We start from the raw sequence: 23,201 nt of genomic DNA, 5'->3' as shown, positions 1-23,201 counted from the left end.
ACAAACTTCGCAGCCCGGACCTTTCGATTTCCTTGCTTCCCTTTTTTTGCCTCTTATCCCCCCTTCTCCCTCTCCCCCTACTCTCTCCCCCCCCCCCCCCGTTTTTTTTTTTTTTTTTCCCTCTTTCTCTCCTCTCTCTCTACTATGACTCCCATTCTTTTCCTTTTCTTGTCCTTTTCTTTCTTTCTATTCCTTTTTTTTTTCTTTCTCGACAACCTCTTAGTCTTCGATCAGGCTTAGTCTTCGTTTTATTCAGGATTACTTGGTATATGGTTAGCTTACCTCCTCTAGGATAGTCACTGGTACTCATGACATCTTCTCTTATACTGCGATGCTCACTTAGCCTCATGATAGCGTACTGCTTTTGGTTTAGGCTCTGAAGGTTCATTTCCTCCATGCATAGGCCAGTACGCCAATAATCAATTGGTGGAAGTAAGCTGTTATTACCTTCTATAGTGTACATTTTTGAACCTTGAGTACTACAGGCCTATCTCTGCCGTAACTTGACATGCTTATGTTATCCACAGTGTCGCACTCTACCATGTTGTTTCTTCCTGTATTTTGGTTTAAGCTGTGTCTATGACCTGATTGATGCTGTGTGTGCATTTCTTTATATTTTCCTGTAACATGTTGTCACTTCTAAATAAACTTTTTGTCAGGGCAGGGCTGTGGAACGGACAGGTAGGCCTAGTGGCAGGGTAACGCACTGGCTGACGACAACCACCACCAACAGACTGAAGTCCCTCAGGGCGCGGAGTCTAAGTCCCAGGCTGCCCTTCACCAGGGCCCCTGATGGTGGGGATGGACTTGACGCAACCAGGGACCAGGTCGCGGCCCCCGAGACACCCCAGCTGCGGTAATGGCCGCCGCCAATGGCGTGTAGCTGGTGAGAATGACAATAGCGTAGTCAGACAAGCCGGGTCAATAACAACGGGACAAAACAGTACAGAACAGTAGACAGAGAATCACAGGTCACGGGCCGGGTTCAGCAACGGAAGGTCAGATCAAAGGGAAACACAGAGAATGGTCTTAGTCACAAGCCGAGTCAGAATACCAGAAGAGTCACGAGCGTATACACAGAGCTGTAGCAAGACAAAGACACAAGACACAAGTGCAAAGAGCATGTGCAGATCCCAGGCTTATATGTACTCAGCCACACCCCTCTGGGGGATGGACCTCAGAGACCTGAAGGCATAAAAGATTCCCATCATGCTCAGCAGAAATCCAAGATGGATGCTAGCACATGGAGTAACATAACCTCTGGGAAAAGGTAGGACCTTGACAGTACCACCTCCTCAAGGGCCCCTCCCCCTCCGCGGCTCAACAAAAGGTTTCTGAGGAAAGCGGGTATGAAACGCGCGGAGGAGGGCAGGAGCATGGACATCCGCGGAAGGAACCCAGGAACGCTCCTCAGGACCATAACCACGCCAATGAACCAGGAACTGTAATCGGCCGCGCACCAATCGAGAGTCCAGGATCCGGCTCACCTCAAACTCCTCATGACCGTCAACCCGAATGGGACGGGGCCGAGGCAGAGAGGTAGTAAAGCGATTGCAGATCAGAGGTTTCAACAGTGATACATGAAAGATATTGGAGATCCGCATCCCAGGTGGAAGGGCAAGGGCATAGGCCACCGGATTCACCTTGCGGAGAATGCGAAAAGGACCGACAAAACGGGGAGCTAGTTTGGGTGTGGGCACCCGAAGATTGAGGTTACGAGTAGACAACCACACCCGGTCGCCGACCTGGTATGAAAGAGCGGGCAACCGTCTGCGATCAGCCTGGAACTTCTGACGCTGAGCCGAGTCCCTCAAAGCCCTCTGGATCTGCCCCCATGAAGAACGCAGGGCAGCAAGATGGTTCTCCACAGCCGGAATGTCCTGTGGTGAGAACCTCTCAGGTAATACCGCGGGTTGGTACCCATAGTTGGCCATGAAGGGGAACATCCCGGAGGAGGAGTTGACCGCTGAGTTCCTGGCAAACTCTGCCCAAGGCAGGAGATCGACCCAATCGTCCTGATGGTCCGAGATATAACACCGAAGGAATTGTTCTAAGGCCTGATTGGAACGCTCCGCAGCCCCATTGGACTGCGGGTGGTAGGCTGAAGAAAAGGAGAGACTAATGCCCAACTGGGAGCAGAAGGCGCGCCAGAATCTGGACACGAACTGACTCCCGCGGTCCGAGACAATCACCTTGGGCAACCCATGCAGGCGAAAAATCTCCCTGGAAAAGACCGTGGCCAGTTCTTGTGCTGTTGGTAATCTCCTGAGTGGAATACAATGGCACATTTTGGAAAAGCGATCGACGACCATGAGGATGACCGTATGGCCCCGAGACACAGGGAGGTCTACAATAAAGTCCATGCCCAGGTGTGACCAAGGACGCTCCCCATTGGGAATGGGTTGCAGAAGACCCATTGGAAGATGCCGTGGAGATTTATTCTGGGCACAGATCGAACATGCCGCTACATAAGAGGCGATGTCGGCACGGAGAGTTGGCCACCAGAACAACCGAGAGACGACCCAAGACAACTGGTTCCTCCCCGGATGCCCGGCAGTTTTGGAGTTATGGTAGGTACGCAGCAGACGGGTGCGCAACCCCTCGGGTACAAAACATCTACCCTCCGGTCTCTCGGGAGGAGCGTCAGTTTGAGCCGCCAAAATCTGCTCCCCAAGGGGAGAAGTCAGACTGGTACGAATGGCAGCCAGGATATGATCCGGAGGTATGACCGAGGTTGGCTCAGAGTCCTCCCTGGACAACTCAGAGTATTGCCGCGATAATGCATCAGCCCTGACATTCTTGGAACCAGGCAAATAGGAGACCACATAGTTGAACCGCGACAAGAACAAGGCCCATCTGGCCTGACGGGGTGTCAATCTTTTGGCCTCCGAAAGATAAGTCAGGTTCTTATGATCGGTAAGAATGAGGACCGGAACTGCGGAGCCCTCGAGCAGGTGCCTCCATTCCTTGAGAGCCAGAATGATTGCCAACAACTCCCTATCTCCAATCTGGTAGTTGCACTCTGCAGAGGAAAGCTTCCTGGAGTAGAACCCACAGGGAAGTAGGGGTCCATCGGGCGACCGATGTTGAGACAGGAGAGCGCCTACTCCCGTCTCGGATGCATCAACCTCAAGGACGAAGGGCAATCCAGGATTGGGATGAGACAGTATCGGAGCCGAAGTGAAGGCGGATTTCAGAGCCTCAAAAGCTACGATGGCCTCGGATGGCCACTCGTGAGGATTGCTGCCCTTCTTGGTTAGGTCTGAGAGAGGTTTTGCCAGCGTGGAGAAGTTCCTGATGAACTTCCGATAGTAGTTGGCAAAACCCAAAAAGCGCTGAATGGGCCGAAGACCATTGGGACGAGGCCACTGCAGAACTGCCGAAACCTTCTGAGGGTCCATGGAGAATCCCTCCGCAGAAATGATGTAGCCTAAAAAGGCAACTTGGGATCGATGGAATTCGCACTTCTCAAGTTTACAAAAAAGTTCGTTCTCACGTAATCGTTGCAGCACCTGCTTGACATCCTGGATATGCGACTCCATGGAGGCAGAGTAAACCAGGATGTCATCCAAGTAAACTACCACGCACTGCTGCAACAAGTCACGAAGGACATCATTTATGAATTCCTGAAACACTGCGGGCGCGTTACACAACCCGAAGGGCATCACCAGGTATTCGTAGTGCCCGGTTCTGGTGTTAAACGCGGTCTTCCACTCATCCCCCTGTTTGATCCGTACGAGGTTGTACGCCGCCCTAAGGTCAAGTTTGGTAAAGACTGTTGCCCCCTTAAGGCGGTCGAACAACTCAGTAATCAAGGGAATCGGGTATGCATTCTTAGTGGTGATTCGATTGAGACCCCTATAATCGATGCAAGGCCTCAATTCACCACCCTTCTTCTTTACAAAGAAAAAGCCCGCTCCTGCTGGGGAAGTAGACTTACGAATGTGCCCCCGGGAAAGTGCATCCGCAACGTACTCCTCCATGGCCTTATTCTCCGCAACCGAGAGAGGATACACCCTGCCACGCGGAGGAGTGGCACCGGGTTGCAAGGATATGGCGCAGTCGTAAGGACGATGAGCAGGTAAGGCACCAGCGCGTACCTTATCAAACACGTCCTGGTACTCCCCATAATCAGTGGGCAACGCAGAGTCTGAGGAGGCACACAACACCTTAACCGGCCCACGGATGCACCCGGCCCCACACTGTGGAGACCACGAGAGAATCTCGGCAGTTTGCCAATTGAAGGTTGGATTGTGCATCTGGAGCCAGGGATACCCCAAAACCACCGAATAGTGCGGAGAAGAAATCACCTGGAAACAGGCCAACTCCCTGTGAACAGCCCCAATAGCTACTTCAACTGGCATAGTCTCGTGGGTAACCTGCGGTGGTTGCAGGGGCCTGCCATCTATTGCCTCGAGAACCAATGGGGTAACTCGAGCCTGCAGGGGAATGGAGTGCTGGGCAGCAAACGAGCTGTCCATAAACAACCCGCCGGCCCCAGAATCTACCAACGCCTGGGCCGTCACCGAGCCCTCCGCCCAAGAGAGGACAACGGTGATCAGTGGCTTATCTCTGCGGAACGCCGGGGACGAGGAGACTCCACCCAAGATCTGTCCCCGACAGGATCTCAGGTGCGAGCGTTTCCCGGACGGACCGGACAGGACTGCCGAAAGTGCCCACCAAGACCACAGTACAGGCAGCGACCCTCCCGACGCCGAGCGACCCGCTCCCCCTCGGAAAGGCGAGCAAACCCCAGCTGCATGGGCTCACCACCAGACAATCTATCCCCAGGAGGCGTGGGAGGAGAGGGAGGAATGGGTGGGATAGAAAACGCAGGTGCCAGTCGATTGGAAGGCCTCCGCAGGCGTTCCTTGAGTGAAGGCCTCTCCCTGAGCCTAGTATCAATCAGGATCAGGAAGGAAATTAGTGCTTCCAGCTCCACAGGCAATTCCTTGGCTGCGATCTCGTCCTTCAATGCATCAGAAAGACCCTGAGAAAACGCAGCCACCAGAGCCTCATTGTTCCAACCCACCTCTGCTGCCAGGGTACGAAACTCTATGGCGTACTCGGCCACGGTCCGTGAACCCTGATGCATAGACATGAGCAGCTTGGCAGCCGAGGCGGAGCGAGCCGGTACATCGAATACCCTACGGAAGGCATCGACAAAACCGGAAAACTCGTGAATCACTGGGTCATTCCTCTCCCATAAGGGATTCGCCCAGGCCAAGGCCTTGTCTGAGAGTAGTGAGATGAGGAAACCCACCTTTGACCTCTCAGTCGGAAAAGCGTAGGGGATTAATTCAAAGTAAATCCCCACCTGGTTAAGGAACCCACGACACTGACTCGGCTCACCCCCAAAGCGCTGTGGAAGAGGGGCTGAACCGGTCATACCTCTGGGCACCCGCATCAGCCGCGGCGGTAGGCACAGCAAGCGGAACAGCAGCGGGAGCGACCACCGGCCTAATAACACCAGGAGTAAGGTGCGCGGTGCGTGCCAGCAGAGTTTGCAACGCCTGAGCGAACTGATCCAACAGGAGATCCTGTTGATCCAGTCTGGCGACCAACATTGGAAGTGAAGGCGTACCTGCACCGTCAGGATTCATGGCACTTGTGTAATGTCAGGGCAGGGCTGTGGAACGGACAGGTAGGCCTAGTGGCAGGGTAACGCACTGGCTGACGACAACCACCACCAACAGACTGAAGTCCCTCAGGGCGCGGAGTCTAAGTCCCAGGCTGCCCTTCACCAGGGCCCCTGATGGTGGGGATGGACTTGACGCAACCAGGGACCAGGTCGCGGCCCCCGAGACACCCCAGCTGCGGTAATGGCCGCCGCCAATGGCGTGTAGCTGGTGAGAATGACAATAGCGTAGTCAGACAAGCCGGGTCAATAACAACGGGACAAAACAGTACAGAACAGTAGACAGAGAATCACAGGTCACGGGCCGGGTTCAGCAACGGAAGGTCAGATCAAAGGGAAACACAGAGAATGGTCTTAGTCACAAGCCGAGTCAGAATACCAGAAGAGTCACGAGCGTATACACAGAGCTGTAGCAAGACAAAGACACAAGACACAAGTGCAAAGAGCATGTGCAGATCCCAGGCTTATATGTACTCAGCCACACCCCTCTGGGGGATGGACCTCAGAGACCTGAAGGCATAAAAGATTCCCATCATGCTCAGCAGAAATCCAAGATGGATGCTAGCACATGGAGTAACATAACCTCTGGGAAAAGGTAGGACCTTGACACTTTTATGGAATAAAAAAAAAAAAGATAAATGAGAAGCCAGAGGCATTCTTTATGATATCCTAAGGCAGGCCATGATGATGCAATTTTCTTTTATGCAACAACAGATTGCAGAAAAGAAAATCGCTCGATTTGAACTGTCTCTGCTGGGAGAACACAGTGATTATTACTAGCGACTAGTTGTACAACAATCGAATTGGGTACAATAGGCCTGCCTATAGATGTTGGAATCTGGATGTTGGAATCTCTTGGATTTGAACCATCTATGACCGGCTAAACTATGCTCCTGGTTTGTAATATCCAGGTGGTATTAGGAAGTAAGTACCTTCACTTCCTGCCTGACCACTAATAAGATGTACAGAATGCTTCTCCTACTATTTTTTCACATTTGTACTGGAAATGAAAGAGGTGTTCACTGTTGAAATTAAAGGGGTCTTTACAATTACGGCCGGCAAGAGTATTTAGAACAATAAGTGTTTATGTATAGGCAGAAGTTAAATAAAAGGCTCAGATATTGTTCTTGCACAGGGACCCTTTTTAAATTTTTTTCCACCAACTGTATTTGGTGGCATTTCTATAATAAATGAGTGCACACTGGGCCTTTTCTACAAAATAAGATACAAAATGCATAGGGCTTTAGAAGAGCACCACATGGAAATATACTAATTGACTCCTCCTTCGTTTGAAATGCTATCAAACATCATCATATATAATGGCTTCTATAAAGTTCTAACAGGTTGTGGCTTTAGACATAAACAATAAGGACATCTTATTTTTTCTGGCTGTCCTTAGGTGACATTATGGGGTTAATATACTAAAACGGGAGCATGGAAAATGTGGTGCAAGTCTGCATAGCAACCAATCAGCTTCCAAGTTTTATTGCCAAAGCCTAATTGAACAAGCTGAAGTTAGAAGCTGATTGGCTACGATGAACAGCTGCACCAGATTCTGAGGGCACCAGTTTTAGTAAACCTACCCCTATGGTCCAGAACGACAAGGGAGAAATGAGACAGGAGCCAAAGCAGATTAAGCCCAATTCACAAAGTCGCCCAATTGCAAAGATCCTTGCCCTTAGCAATGTGACTGCAATTTCTCATTGCACTGACAATTTTTTTTTTTAAGTGTCAATCCGTATCCTGGTGTACTACCTTTTAGGAGTAAGCATAATAATAGATCTACAGTATATGCTATTGTATATTTACACTATCTATAAGTAAACAATTCTATTAAAATGGATATACACCAATGGTAAAACAACTTTCGTAGTTTGTAAATTGTATACATTTTATAGGCAGTACAAGTGTGCATTTAAAGGTAAACTGCACTGAATGGGTTTAGTGGAAAGAGGAGTGAAATATACCTAGTGTATAAACATATCTTATATTTTACCACCTTGCAATCTCTATGCTGAGCTCTACTAAGTCACATCTTCCCATTCTTCCCATCTAGTTTTTTAAACTTTTTTCAAAGATTATACAGGGTGAGGACAGGCAAAATAATAATAAGAAATCATTAACAAAGGTCAGTGGAAGGAAGCATCGTATGTGTTTTTCACACACATATATTGCTACATCATAGCCACCGATATTGGACAGGCAGTTAAAGCTCAGGTTTCTTGAAATTGTTATTCTATGCAAACCAGTGTAACCTACACCAAAAAACAATCCAAGAAAGAGAAGGGGCTGAAGTGAGGTTAACATAAGGAAGAGAGAGGGGAAGCATAGAAAGAGAAGAGAAAAGTTAAATAAAGAAGCTAAAGGGAGGTCCCAGTCCAGGAGAGGGTAGCAGCATTGTTCTTCAAGCTTGCAACTTGTGGGTAGGATACTCTTCCTGTAGGCTCGCATTGAGCTCCTTTATTCTCATTATATGGTTAAGTTTGGCTACCTATTCCCCGTTACAGGACACAATAGGTGAATTCCAGTTTCTGGGTATTAAGGTTTGCACTGCAGAGAGAAAGAAGCGGAGTAGGCCCTTTCTGGCCTGGAAGGACAGAAACCAGAGCCCATCTTCCTATTCTTTCTTGCCTGGATGTCAGAAATTTCCAATTAATTTAAACATTTTAGGAATATCTATAACCATCAACTTTAAAGTTTTCATATACAATATACATACAATATAAAGAATTCTATTGAAGTTTTGCAGTACAAAAGAAAGCAATTTGCCATCATACCTGCCAAATACGGATTATATATGCATATGCCATCAGAGAGTATTGCTCATGATTATGTGAACCCTTCCCACTAAGAGAAGCCATTAAAGTGTGAGCTCGTGCTAAGGCCTCTAGCTGTCTAATGTTCTTCAAATTTTCCAGGGAGTTACAAGGGCTTCCCAACTGTTCTCCAGGTCCTGTTTCGGTAACCTCTGGGTTTGGATCTTGTTCACTTGCTGGCTCCTTATTCTGGGATGATTTCTTTCTAGGCTTTGCTTTTATTTTTTGAGTTTTACCTGCTTACAAAGGCAATTGAAGAAATTAAAAAAATCATTTACACACAAATAATTCTACTATACCTACTAGACCTATGTCTACCTATAGCAAACTATACATTTCAAAATGGAATAAATAAAATAACAGACAGAAAATAAAATATATCAAATATAAATACAGTCTACACAAATCTGTATCAGGACTACAGATCTGTGGATAAGATTTGGCTCCTGGGTGGAGGTACTTACATACACAAAGTTGAATTGAAGGTCTAGAAACACCTTTCCTTTTTGGTCCATCATTTCCATAAAATCAATGAAAATGCATAAAAATTTTGATTGATTTGTACTGCTGTGTATTTAATTGTGTATTGAAAAGCATTTTGCGTTGCTGTACGTTGATATGCTTTATGACAGCCGTTGATGTGCATTTTGATTCATTTCAATGGAAACCGCAAAAAGGCAAGGGTAAGTTTCTTGTGTAGGGTGTTTAAAGCTATTTTATTTAACTTTTTTAAACTTTTTTACATTTTGGATTGAGTGGTGAGGGTTTGAACCCATCCATTTTTTATTACTGTGTCCCTTCTATTGAGATTTACCTTCTCTATTTGTCCTGGTAACTATTTTCACTGAGACTTAAAGTAAAGTAACAGAAAATAAATAAAATTGAGTTGTCACCAGAGAAGAATTAGAGATGAAATCTTTCGATGTGGAAACATTTTCTGGTGGCAGTTGTCTACGAGAGGTTATCCCTCTCTCTGGAAAGATCTTATCTCAGTTCCTCTTGTGCCTACAGGACAGGAAATGAAGGAAAATCTCCAAAAGGGACACGGATGTAAAAAAGCCAGGCAGTGGTTTTTACAAGATCTTATTCAGTCCAAAAAAAATGGTATAGGCTTTAAGGCAGCCTGTTTAAGCCAAAACAGGCTAAAAAAAGACAGCAACTGACTCTACAAACAAAATTCTAGATAGTTGTTATATTGAAAACTATACAGATGTGCTTCTCACCTTCCTCTGAATTACTGGAGAACCTCATATGAAGCAGTATATCCACCGCCCAATCAAGCATGTCCATGGCATCACTTAGAGAAAACTGTTTGCAGTACAACCATTCTGCTAGTTCTAGCAAGTACTCCACTTTTTGCCAATCATTTTCTGGTTTCTTTAAAGACAGAACACAGAATATGTTGTATGTAATGAATAATGCAAAACTGACCAGAAATACATAAAATTGCATGTTGGGTGGTATCCAGGGTGTTAATGAACACAATAGGATCTACATGTCCTCTGAAGCTTCAGCAGTGACATGTCTATAGAAAGATCTGGTTTACAAACCTTCAAAGCATCAACTGCATTCATATAGCAGGCTAACTGTTCACGGTCGCTTCTGCAGGTTTTGGCAACATTATGCCAAATGTATGACACATAGTCTTCACTTTCATCCTTGAACTTCTGGATGTCCATGAAAAAGTTATGACCCAAACGTGCCTTTACAAGAACACGGTGTTTGAAGATGACACTGAGAGAGGAGGATAAATAAATCAATAAAGGAAAACTGATCAATGAGGATAAACAAATTTAGACTGAAAACACAGCAAGGCAAATAGCATTATTTTTTTATGAAGAATTTAAACATTTAACAACCACTTATATGCCATCTACATTTATCAAGGTTAGATGCTATGGATGAACCCTGACCATTTCACTGCCTAATAAATAATTGTCTCTTCATGCATTGTATCAATTGCAAGTTCTGTAGCAAACAGACTATGGAGAGTTGTGATAGTCACTAACAGCTGCTGCATTTCACGAAAGTGAACAACCATTGTATTTTATATATATATATATATATATATATATATATATATATATATACACGCACGCACACACATTTATTAAACTGGAAAGTGCAAAAAGTACAAAATCCGCTGCAGCTGTGCATGGTAGCCAGTCAGCTTCTAACTTCAGCCTGTTCAATAAAGCTTTGACTAAGAACCTGGAAGCTGATTGGTTTCTATGCAGAGCTGCACCAGATTTTGGACTCTCTAGTCTTATTAATTCAACTCCACAGTATTTTGTATATATTGTGGTAACTCAGTTCAATTGTAGTATCTTTGATGATCTTCATCCAGCCAGAAAAGTACATTTCATGGCATTTTGTCCACATTTATTTAAAAGTAAAGTTCAAAAACTCACTAAAGGGTTACTCTCGCAGTGGTTTTCAGAACAAGTACAAATTTTCCATCCTTCCATCCTCTTGGCCATCTGGACTGCATAGTCCTTAAGCCTGTTTCCACAAAGACTCACCACATTCTTGTGACAGACTGTGCAATCTGGGGCTGCCTAATGACCACTGACCACATATCAGTAAGTAAACATACAGGTTCAGGCATGAGGCACAGCCTTTGGCACACTCAAAACATTGACAATTGGTAGCAACTGAGGGTTACAATGCTGGAGGTGACCAAAGTTACTGTAGGCAGCCAGCAGTAACAGATCAAAGGTGTAACTTCCCCATAGCTCTTTGCAAGCAGAAGCAGCAGTAGGGAGATGCTTCTCAACAATCTATGAAAATGAGATAGCTACCAGTGCTTGGCCTACTCAGTTAGTCGGTCTGTAAAAACAGGGAGTGTTGAGGCAGCAGCTCTAGACATGAAACACACTCTGCAGCTAACAACAAAAAACTGCTAGAAATACAAATCTTTTGGCAGGTAAAACAGCTCCAATATATGTATTTCATTTTTGCATTTAACTTGTTTGCCTGGAGTTCAGCTTTAATTAAAAAAGAGAGAGAAAAATAAGTAAATACTTACAGTCTGTGTCTAGTACGTGGCAGAATGTTGATGGCTTCATCCAGCACTTTGAGACCCGATTCCCAATCATTCTTATCAGCATGTAATATGAACAGCAGCTCATAAAGTCCAGCTTTCAGGCTTAACTCTTCATTATATCCAATGGATTCACTGGAGACTGCTGCAACACAATAGCATTACATTGATTAAAGCCAAAGGGGTAAAGGTAACACATTAAAGCCAAAAAGGTAAAGGTATGACAGGAGCTGTAAAATTAACTGCTTTCAATGTCTGAGTCAGACAAATCCTGTCATTTAACATACATCAGTGTGTTATTGGTCCAAAATGTATTTTGCAGCCACTAATTACAAAGAATATTTGAAAGCAGCCAGCAATCCATATTGGTCTACATGTGACAGTCAATGATAAGCCATGGTTATCTAGATGGATGAATTTTTCATTGACATTTTGCCTTTCACTAACTATAATATATAAGCCTGAGTAGATGAACTCTTTTTTTTTCTTTTAAATCAGGTCATTTTTATTGAAAGCTTTTTTTTTTTCATTTTTCAGAAAAAGAAAAAAAACACAAAAGTACAGTAAACATAAACAGAATTAACACATGATGGCAAATGAAAAGAAAAAATCAGATGGCTTCCTTAATTCCTTGTTCTAAATGAGATCTTATTGGAATGGAGCAACCGAGGTTTACAGCCTATTACTAGTAAACAGCTTACTTAGGCAACTACTTTACCTATTATAAAGACAAAAATACATGATCGACAAGAACTGAGAAAATTATACTTTTTCCTTAAACGTCTGTAGAGATAAAAGCAGATTCAGCTGAGGATAACCAGGGGTCCCATGTTTTACAGAATTTTTTTGAACAACCTCTGTGTCTGTATGTTAATTCCTCTGGTTTTAAGTGGAATTCATTAGAGGGTTAGGCAAGAGCCATTTCTGCAAAATACGTTTACAAGCAATATACACGACTCTGACCCATAATATATTATATTTCAAGGGTAGCACCTCCTCCGGAATAATACCTAATAGAGCACTCTTAGGGTCTAGGACAGCCTTTCTCAAATAGAGTGCCCAGGCCTGGGATACCGTGAGGTTTCTTCAGGGGTGCCTTGGCAAAATGTCTAAAATTTGTCCAAAACTTGTATACAGGCCAGCAGGTGGAACAAGCCTGCTTTTTAGTTACACAAAGTCACAGGTTTTCATTGTGCACCATTATGACCTTCTAGTCACCGGTGTCCTGACAACCAATTACATCATCAGTTGATAAGGAGGATGTCAACTGCCTGCACAGCATCCTAGTTTTACCCTCCCTGCCCCTCTTCATCAATACTGGGGTCACATTAGTTCAATAATGAAGAGAAACTGAGGGTGAAGAGAAATACTCAGTACCAGTGTGCAAAAGTGTATTTGCTTTGGAAGAATAAATTCCCTCTAACGTTGGGTGCCCTACGTGTGTGGATGTTGCTGCATTTTATAAAACTATTAGTTTTTTACATTTTAGAATGGGGTGCCCTTTTAAAATTATGGACAGTCTTGAGGCACCTCGTTTTTGAGGCACCTTCCATAATTTTAAAGGGTGCCTCAGGACTGTCCATAATATTAAAGGGTGCCTTGACTGAAAAAAGGTTGAGAAACACTGGTCTAGGGGAACCTGAGTAGAGCAAATACTGTTAAGTGTATAATGCAGTGCAATAGTAATGGAGTTTGGGACAACACCACAACATATGGATTAGAGACCTAGTGTTTACTGCACAACAAGGGCAGTTGGGTGAATCAGATCTACCCCATAGGTGGAGGCCTACATGAACTCTTTAACAGCAGAGCACTTGCAAGTTTAACATCAGATCTACAGGTTGAAACATGAATATGACCAACAAGTTTCTTCCATCATTTTAATTATGCCAGCAACCCTTCTCCAATATGTTGGTAACTCTGAAGAATACTGTACAATGAGACTGTATGGTCGGCTTAAGAAAGATCATTCATGCAAAATACATTTCGAAAGCTGACCATACATGTTACAGTCTGCGAGTAAAATCTCCCTATATTTCCTTTACCACAAATATGCAAGATAAATGAAAGATTGTACACAATATGCATGCACATTTCTTGTACCTGGAAGCATTACATTTATACAATCTGGTGCTGTTTTGTATGTATTTTAGAGTATATATTTTTTCACAAAAGAAAACTGCCACAATTTCTGGAAAAAATATTGTGCAAATGAAGGATTGATCATGTCTGGTGAATATGATCATGTCATATTAAGATATTTAAACAAGTACAGTGTATTGGTTTATTGTAGTATCTTCAAAACAGGAAAAAGTCAGTCTGCAATACAGTTTGCAAAAATAATCAAAATGTTTTATAAACAGTTGCCTGAAAAGTCACTTTAAGAGAAGAGTTGTAAAGAATTCTAGACAACCGAGTGGGCCAATAGTTATTATAATTACAAGGATTTACTTTTACTAACTTACATCTAAAGCGTTGCAACTTAAACTATGGAAATACTTGATATACACTGAATTAACGCAAGGCTTGTCAATTCTTAATGAAGATTCTCCTTATGGTAATTCTTACAAGAATAGACAGATGACGATGTCTTTTGAGCAGGAATACTAACTCATATACCTTTAGGATTATCTGGGTCATGCACTTTACGGTTTTCAATGTCCATCGTAGGCCACAGGTAAAATAAAGTGGTATCATTTTCTGTCCCCTGAAAAAAGAAAATACACATTATTAACAACAAAGTCTTCAGGGATCCACCTAAGCACAAATATGTAATAGTTATATCGTCTTATAATCTCGTTACTTTTCATTTGGATGAATTTCAAATAAGAACAACTGAATAATTAATTGTGCCACTTTGAATAACAAGCATCTTCTTTTTATTAATTTTGTAAATATGTCTGTGAAGGTTTTTATTTATTCTGTTGAAGATGTTTCACCACACATCCAAATAGCTTCCCCAAACGATGGTAGCGTAAACACTGCCAACACAGTCATTTTAACCAAACACAATGGTATCATTAAAGTTGTTTGGCAGATGCGGATTGTCCAAGAACATGGTAGAAGGTGTGAAACCTTTACAGTATGAAAGAAGTCCCTTACAGTAAGTCATTTACAGTATGCAAACCAATTACATATGCATCCACAGCTTTCCAAAGAGATCTTAGAACACAATAAAAACTGATTCCATGTAATAGCATTTGTCAAATTGCCAGATATAGTCCTAAGACCCTAGTGCATTTTCTCCTGCGCCTGCTAACACACTACAATGCGTGACAATGGAAACCACATTATTCTCTATGGTGCGTGTTCGCATCAAGGAAACATGGTACAGTGCAATTTTTTAAAAGGTGCAGGTGATTCCTTTGGTGACGAATAGTATGTTTTTGGTAGGGTATTGTGTTTTACCATCAGTAAACAGCTATTTGTATATCAAAGGTGGACTTTGACAAAGTTTGCAATACTTAGTTTAGATGCAATTGGTATAGAATGTATTTTATTTTTTAGATAATATCCAAAACACTGACCGCAGGTTTTCCAATCCTATAATACGGGCACTATGGTAAAACTTTTTGTAGTGGCTAACATTAAAATGAGAAGGGACAAGACCAGCATTCTCTGTCACTGGAGAGCTCATTATAAAATAACCTGTGAATTCTTTACCTGTTTCTGCTTGGTTTCTGCTTCATTCAGGGCCTTTATAACACAAATAACAAAATCCTTAAGAGGTTCTCGTTCCTTAGCAGATTTTGTCAGTGGAGAGCAAGCATGCCAAAAATGTTTAGCTGCCTGAAGTGTCAGAGAGGGGCTGCTGGCTTCACCTCCAAATCTGAAGAGATCAAATTACAACATGAAGCAAATATGAAACATACAAATCACACATGCAACATACTAGTGCTAACTTACAGGGGATTGAATGGAAAGAGGGCAATCACAGGGGGTCCAACCTTGACTGCTACATAAATGTGTGCTCACAATTTGTTCAAATTAAATCAAATTAAAGGTGAAATGTGCTATGATTTATTTCTTCTGTTGTTTAAGTCTTTAGCACAACATTAAAGTAGATCTGAACCCAATCACTAATTTATATAAGTTTTACCATGTTAATGTAAACGCTAAAGTTGTTGTCAAATGTCAAGAATGACAAAGTTGCTACCATCCATGAATATTGAATACTATATATGTAGATCCAAAAATTTGCTCCAATTTCCATTCTTTCTTTAGACTTCTCTAGCTCCTTTGTTTTTATTTCCCCTACTAACACTTACAATTTAATTCATTAATCAACCTGAAAAACAGCAATTTTTTTTTTTTCTCGACCAATAAGGCACACAGAATATCATTCACCTTTGAGACATCCAAAAGTAGTGCAACTAAAGGGTGGGGACGCAGCAAATAAATGCTAACAGGGCCAAGAAAAAAACTGAAAGCTGGGAACAACCTGCATCTCAAAGAGCCACCTGAAGAATCTTAAGCCCAAGCTGATATCAAATAAGCCCTATTGTGCCACTACTGAGGCATTGTATGAATGAATCCAAGTTGGATGGCCCTCCAGCATGGTCCATCACTGCAAAGACAGCCAAATTGCCCAGAGCCCCAGGATGTTAGCTGGTAAACAAGACTCTGACGATGGCCAAGTTTCCTCCACCTTCAGGGTGTCCAAAAGGCCAAAGAGGCTGACACCCATTGTCAGGATGTTCAAAAAGGCAAAAAGCAATGATTTTACCAATTCCAGAGACAGATTCCTGAGCTACTAAGCCAGGTAATACCTGGTGATGCATGCCAAACAAATCAGTCTGTCCAGGGACTACACTGACTTGCCCACAACAGAATGTTCCGTTGTGGAGGTATGAAGTGAAACTGGAGAATGTGCCACTTTTTCAGGGTTTTATATGGTATAAATTATAAAGAAAAAAATAGAAAGACAATTAGTCGCTTGTACACAATCCTAAACATTTCATAAACCTCATAGGGTATAGTATTACCAGAGATGTCCTAGGAGGTTTGAACTGACAAGTTTTAAACAAAGTCCTCTTCAAATGAGTACAAGACTAAAAAGTGTTTGGGGGAAACAAACATCATGTCAGTGGGTGCACTGGGAAGGTCTTTGCAATCTTCAGGGCTCTACAGGACCAGTGACTCAGACTAGAACTAGTAAAAATATGTGTACCATATCAATAAGAGCCAAAGTGGTCTCTTCTAATTTGAGAGTTATTGCAGGACACTGCAATTCCTTGGATTCAAGCTCGTCCGATAACATCCGGCGTCACTAGAGCCTGCTAAGGCCACAACAAATCAGATACAAACATAAGTCCTGGAAGCAAGCAACACCAGAGCCATTAGTAAAGTGTGAGCAAGGGGTGCAGATCTGACTATAAAAGTCTGGATTACCTCCCCCTATCTCCTTTCAGGCTGCTCATGTCCCATGGGTGGGTGCAGTAATCTAACTCTGCAAGTCCTGTGCGAATTACCACCCCCCTCAGGGGATGGGGGGATTTGTGCTAGCAGGGGGGTTTACAGGCTACAGCCCACTTAACTCCCTACTGCCTTACAAATTTTTAGAGACAACATTTTAGAGATTTTTCACAGTGCAGAATGCATATCATATTGAGCGTTTTCCCGCACTGCACAAAAATGTGCTGCCTTTTGCAGACGAGTGGGGTGCCATTAATTATTATGTATGTTTGAGCCAACTAAAACGCATGGTACCACAGTACCATACAGTTTGGTGGGGCACAATTTAAAAATCAAGCCAGTACCTTTTTTGCATGTTTCACAAGCATAGAGCAGCTTATTAAAAAAAGCAACATGTGAGAACATGCAAAAAAGAACTCACGGATTCACCTCCCTGGATGAACAAGCCTTCAGACTGGCATGCCCCAGGATTGTGCGCAATTCTAAAGGGTGCCTTGACTGAAATAAGGTTGAAAAACACTGGTTCATACAATCCACAGTTGAACAATTTCCTATGTCTCCCAACAGATGAGAAAGAAAAAAAAGTGGAGAATGTTAAAAACTGTACTAAAAAAAGGCATTGTTTCATACACAGTACTTTATCAAATAAAATTTCACCCTGCTACAGTTTAGATCTACTTTAAAGCCCAACTCCAGACAAAACATTTGATTTCATTTTGGATAGAACAGGGAGAGATTAGTCACTTTTGTTTTGTTTTTTTTCTTATAACTGTTTGATATGTGCTTTTCTTGTGGAGATGTCACCTCACTTCCTGTCTCTTTAATGAGGACACCAACAAGTTTTAGTTGGATTTTTTTTCTTGATTAAAAATGAATCTTGGACTGTTTACTATGGACCATTGTTCTATACATTATACTATTTAATTTGCCTATTTATGTGGGTAATTGAAAAGAAATAAACTACACCCCTTACCTCATCTATTCCTTACTTTAAATACAAAGCTATACATATTTTGCTTTACTGCTCTGATATGCAGATTAATTTAAATTAAAACATATTTTCTGTTACAGGATTAAAATGTACCTTGCACTTATTTCGAAGGTTTTTATGGCAGATAGACGCAAATGTTTCTTCCCAGCCAAGTTCTCCATTATGCTCTGGCCCTGGATACAGGCAGCAACGCTTAACATCTCACATCCCAACATAGAAGTGTGCCTACAAGAAGGTTCAGCAATTTCCTAATTATTTATTGAATCGTGCACTGGAATTGTAATGTTTACAATCCTGCTTTAGTATTCTTCTACAAAACAGGAATAGCTATAAAGCACCAATAAGCACTTACTCAATTATTAATATACTTAGTCGTAATGTGGAAAAAATATAGTATATAAAATATACTGGCAATAACTGGTGCCACTTCTATAATGAAGGAAGTGGCATGTAACAAACAGGTAGAAAGCTGAGAAACATCCAACATTTACTTCCAGACATTTTCAGGCTTAGCCTGCTGGGGCTTGAAAGACAGAAGGTCAGAGGTTACCCACACATGATATAGAAGGCTAACCTAAAAGCAGATCTTTTCCCCTTTCACCAAAAATCACATCAGCTATAGATTTGTATACTAATATGAAATCATCTTACTTTCGTTAACTTCTTGCCGGCCTGCCAAAGTACATTTACTGCAGTGGGGCGCACAGGCAGGCTCAGTCACACACACACACATACATATATATATACATATACACACACACCCCCACACGTGCCTGGATTCTTATGGGTTTGTGGGCGTGTGCAAGCTGTGATTGAACACAGCGTGATTTTGTCAACAGGTTTCAGCCAATGATTTTGGCTGAAATCTGCTGATCTTCTGTGTCTAATCACAGTCCAGACTCCTGTGTTAACAAACACACCAGACTCTCTGCAAACAGAAGCGTGATCTTGCCGTTTCTTCTCCCTGAAAAGCAGGGAGAAAAAAACAGCAAGTAAAAGTAGCACATATTACACACATTGATAGGCAAACAAAGGCTTGATTGCCCCTAGATATTACCCCTTCCCATCCAGTGTCATTAGTACAGTGATAGTAACCAATCAGCTTCCAGGTTTTATTGTCAAAGCTTCTACTTCCCCCTACCATTGCATTTATGCTTTAAAGTGCACCTGAACTGGCCTACATAATGCCTTGGGAGTCTAATAGGCCCTCCTAGTTATTTTCTTGGACTATTGGAAAACTACTGTATGTGTAATAGAGATGAAGAGAGCTTGAGTAGTTTAGCAAAAGACACCTAGGTAGGGCTGAAACTACTCAGTCCCCAGAAATGGAGATGAGTGCATTTCTGGTTGATCAACAGGTATTGTTCTGTACTTGCAGGGTCTTTAAAGGGATAAAACCCATGGAAATGTACATGCATTGCAGACATGTATTGCATAAGGCTTTTTTTTTCTGTCCTAACATACAATTTAAACTGCATCCCCTCCTGATGTTAAAGTGGAAGAAAACTCTAAATATTCCTAAAAGTGTTCCCTCCCACCTCCTCCTACCTAGCCTGCCTAACCTGTAGAGAAGATGTGTGTACATAACTATTAATCTGCTTCAGTCCAGCCATGTGATCCTAAAGCTCTGGCACAGAGGGTGCTGGACAACAGCTGTGAATTTCGAGAGCAGTGATGTCACCCATTGGCTCCCATGGATCAGCTTTTGTCAGTAGCAATTGCTCACTGACATAAGGAGCCTGAGTCATTGGATCACGTGACCGGATCAAATTACCAGATCATTTAAAAAATGGGTAAATATGTCATATACGCATCTTTTTTTTTACACAGGTTAGGCAGGATAGGTATAAGGAGGGGGGGGGGAGGAACATTTTTTTAAGAATTGTTAGGATTTTCTTCTACTTTAAGCCTCTGTTATTCAGCTATCAAACACCAGAACCTCAGGGAGCAGAGAAGAATCTGGCATTAGATGAACGACAGGGAATGAAGTTTATGGGTATATTTGTAAAAACAATTGTTAGATGAATATGACAAGGATTTACCCAACCCTGATGGATTTTGACTATACAGTCAGGTCCATAAATATTGGGACATCGACACAATTCTAACATTTTTGGCTCTATACACCACCACAATGGATTTGAAATGAAACAAACAAGGTGTGCTTTAACTGCAGACTGTCAGCTTTAATTTGAGGGTATTTACATCCAAATCAGGTGAACGGTGTAGGAATTACAACAGTTTGCATATGTGCCTCCCACTTGTTAAGGGACCAAAAGTAATGGGACAGAATAATAATCATAAATCAAACTTTCAATTTTTAATACTTGGTTGCAAATCCTTTGCAGTCAATTACGGCCTGAAGTCTGGAATGCATAGACATCACCAGACGCTAGGTTTGCTCTGCCAGGCCTCTACTGCAACTGTCTTCAGTTCCTGCTTGTTCTTGGGGCATTTTCCCTTCAGTTTTGTCTTCAGCAAGTGCAATGCATGCTTAATCAGATTCAGGTCAGGTGATTGACTTGGCCATCGCATAACATTCCACTTCTTTCCCTTAAAAAACTCTTTGATTGCTTTTGCAGTATGCTTTGGGTCATTGTCCATCTGCACTGTGAAGCGGCGTCCAATGAGTTCTGAAGCATTTGGCTGAATATGAGCAGATAATATTGCCCGAAACACTTCAGAATTCATCCTGCTGCTTTTGTCAGCAGTCACATCATCAATAAATACAAGAGAACCAGTTCCATTGGCAGCCATACATGCCGACACCATGATACTACCACCAACATGCTTCACTGATGAGGTTGTATGCTAAGGATCATGAGCAGTTCCTTTCCTTCTCCATACTATTCTCTTCCCATCACTTTGACAGATGAGACCAAGTTGATCTTGGTCTCATCTGTCCATAGGATGTTGTTTCAGAACTGTGAAGGCTTTTTTAGATGTCGTTTGGCAAACTCTAATCTGGCCTTCCTGTTTTTGAGGCTCACCAATGGTTTACGTCTTGTATTCACTCTGGTGAAGTCTTCTCTTGATTGTTGACTTTGACACACATACACCTACCTCCTGGAGAGCGTTCTTGATCTGGCCAACTGTTGTGAAGGGTGTTTTCTTCACCAGGGAAAGAATTCTTCGGTCATCCACCACAGTTGTTTTCCGTGGTCTTTTGGTGTTGCTGAGCTCACCGGTGCGTTCATTCTTTTTAAGAATGTTCCAAACAGTTGTTTTGGCCACGCCTAATGTTTTTTCTATCTCTCTGATGGGTTTGTTTTATTTTTTCAGCCTAATGATGGCTTGCTTCACTGATAGTGACAGCTCTTTGAATCTCATCTTGAGAGTTGACAGCAACAGATTCCAAATGCAAATAGCACACTTGAAATGAACTCTGGACCTTTTATCTGCTCATTGTAATTGGGATAATGAGGGAATAACACACACCTGGCCATGGAACAGCTGAGAAGCCAATTGTCCCATTACGTTTGGTCCCTTAACAAGTGGGAGGCACATATGTAAACTGTTGTAATTCCTACACTGTTCACCTGATTTGGATATAAATACCCTCAAATTAAAGCTGACAGTCTGCAGTTAAAGCACATCTTGTTCGTTTCATTTCAAATCCATTGTGGTGGTGTATAGAGCCAAAAATGTTAAAATTGTGTCAATGTCCCAATATTTATGGACCTGACTGTAGTTAGCTGAAAGGATAAGTTCACCTTTTGACCAAAAATAATAAATGCATATTTTTTTACAGGGCAACAGCTGCAGCATACCTAAAAGTGGGTGGGACATGTAACATATTCCCAAAGATGAACTTATCCTTTAATACAGTGATTTATGATTATCAGCTCCATCTAGTAGCCATAATGTAGCATTTTTTCTGAAATACCTCAGTCAGAAAAAAAAACACATTATGGTTACTAGATGGAGGTGTTGATCATAGGAAATCATTGCATTAGGGAAAAAAAGGACAGAATTAGTCAGGGCTGGGCAACTGCTTGTCACATTCAGCTAACATTTTTTTTTTAAATTTACCCCTTAGTGTTTGGCATATATCCAAGTATATCATTGGATGTGGCCATCTGATGTAATCAGTTAGCCACATTTAACTGATACAACTATTGAGTGCTGAGTCAAATATGAAAGACATTGGAATTTACCATCTCACCCAGACTTCAATATAATGCGGCTGGCAATAAAGGCAGCTGCAGAAGGCCACACACCCTAATGAAACATCCAGCACATTACCAGGTTTTCCATTCTCTGTGTCCATATGAAGATACATTGGTAATAGAAACCTAAACATGATAAATATTAGCACTCTACCTTATTATTGCCTAATTTATGGTTTTATTTCTATATATATACAGCCAATGCACATAATACATAGAAAACATACTTACACTTCCTGTTTTCTTGTCTTGTTATCAAACTTTAAAGCTCTCTGGGTACAGGATAATGCTAATTCTAAGTCTCGAGCACTGTATGCAAAATGCGCCAGTCTGGTTAAAGTCTGCAGTTCCACAAGGGGATCCGACCAACTGCAATCTAGGGTCATTTTCAGTACCTGGCAATGATACACAATATTAGCACAGAAGAAAGGAACAAATACTCCACCTGTGTAGTCTTAAGGCTTAATTTGACCATAACCAGCACATTGTGCTACCTGACACTCCTTGTGTTCAGCTGCAGGGAGTGTGAACTGCAATGGTAAAATCATCCCAATACTAATGTTCAGCACCTGCAGCAGGATAACGCGTTTTGGAGGCATACCTCCTTCCTCAGAGCTAATCTGAGGAAGGAGGTACACCTCCGAAATGCATCAGCTTTCCAGTCCAGCTGGGTTGCATGGACACACGATTCCTCAGATGCTGTGGCATCTTGTGGTTTTTATGTGATTTTACTTTTCAGTTCTGTGAGTATCCATTTGGCATCTATGTTTTGTGGACAATAAATCATTGGTAATGCACTAGGCATTTGCGTCCTCCTGTTTGTTCTTTTTGTAGTTTTCACAAGACTTCCCCATTTGAGAAGGGCAGCATCTACTGCACATTCCTGGTGAAGTTCATGATCCCATTGTATATCATATATGATTTGTGGTCATCTTCCTCTTCGGTAAACCTCTGAGCACTGAAATTTTCAGTTTTGAGTTTTTCATGTGTATAAAATAACTCCTGCAATTTAACTGTAATAAAGACCAGTTGCTGTTGCTCTCTAATCCTGTGCTAGATGGTTGATCTTGTATCCACCCCCCTCCTGTAGCTTTCTGCAGGCAGCCTGTAGTGGGTGGACTTGCTGGAT

General features: G+C 42.4%; 1 protein-coding gene across 1 annotated transcript in view; it reads right to left on the bottom strand.

Moving 5' to 3' along the window:
• The window catches only part of LOC149457767 (cilia- and flagella-associated protein 46-like), a 201,884-nt gene that overhangs the window by 87,872 nt on the left and 90,811 nt on the right, over nt 1-23,201 (bottom strand). The window contains exons 22-29 of the mRNA XM_089683217.1: nt 22,304-22,467; nt 17,997-18,128; nt 15,161-15,326; nt 14,117-14,204; nt 11,483-11,642; nt 10,005-10,188; nt 9,678-9,831; nt 8,416-8,690 (exon numbers count right to left, since the gene is read on the bottom strand). Coding sequence (XP_089539343.1) covers nt 8,416-8,690; nt 9,678-9,831; nt 10,005-10,188; nt 11,483-11,642; nt 14,117-14,204; nt 15,161-15,326; nt 17,997-18,128; nt 22,304-22,467 — 1,323 coding nt within the window. The remainder of the gene's footprint in view (nt 1-8,415; nt 8,691-9,677; nt 9,832-10,004; nt 10,189-11,482; nt 11,643-14,116; nt 14,205-15,160; nt 15,327-17,996; nt 18,129-22,303; nt 22,468-23,201) is intronic.

The sequence above is a fragment of the Staurois parvus genome, unplaced genomic scaffold (genome assembly GCF_062004578.1).
Source record: "Staurois parvus isolate SC_StPar_1 unplaced genomic scaffold, SC_StPar_1.0 ptg000303l, whole genome shotgun sequence".
Classification (NCBI taxonomy): domain Eukaryota; kingdom Metazoa; phylum Chordata; class Amphibia; order Anura; family Ranidae; genus Staurois; species Staurois parvus.
Note: the sequence above shows the minus strand (reverse complement) of the source record. Positions and strands in the feature narration are given on the sequence as shown.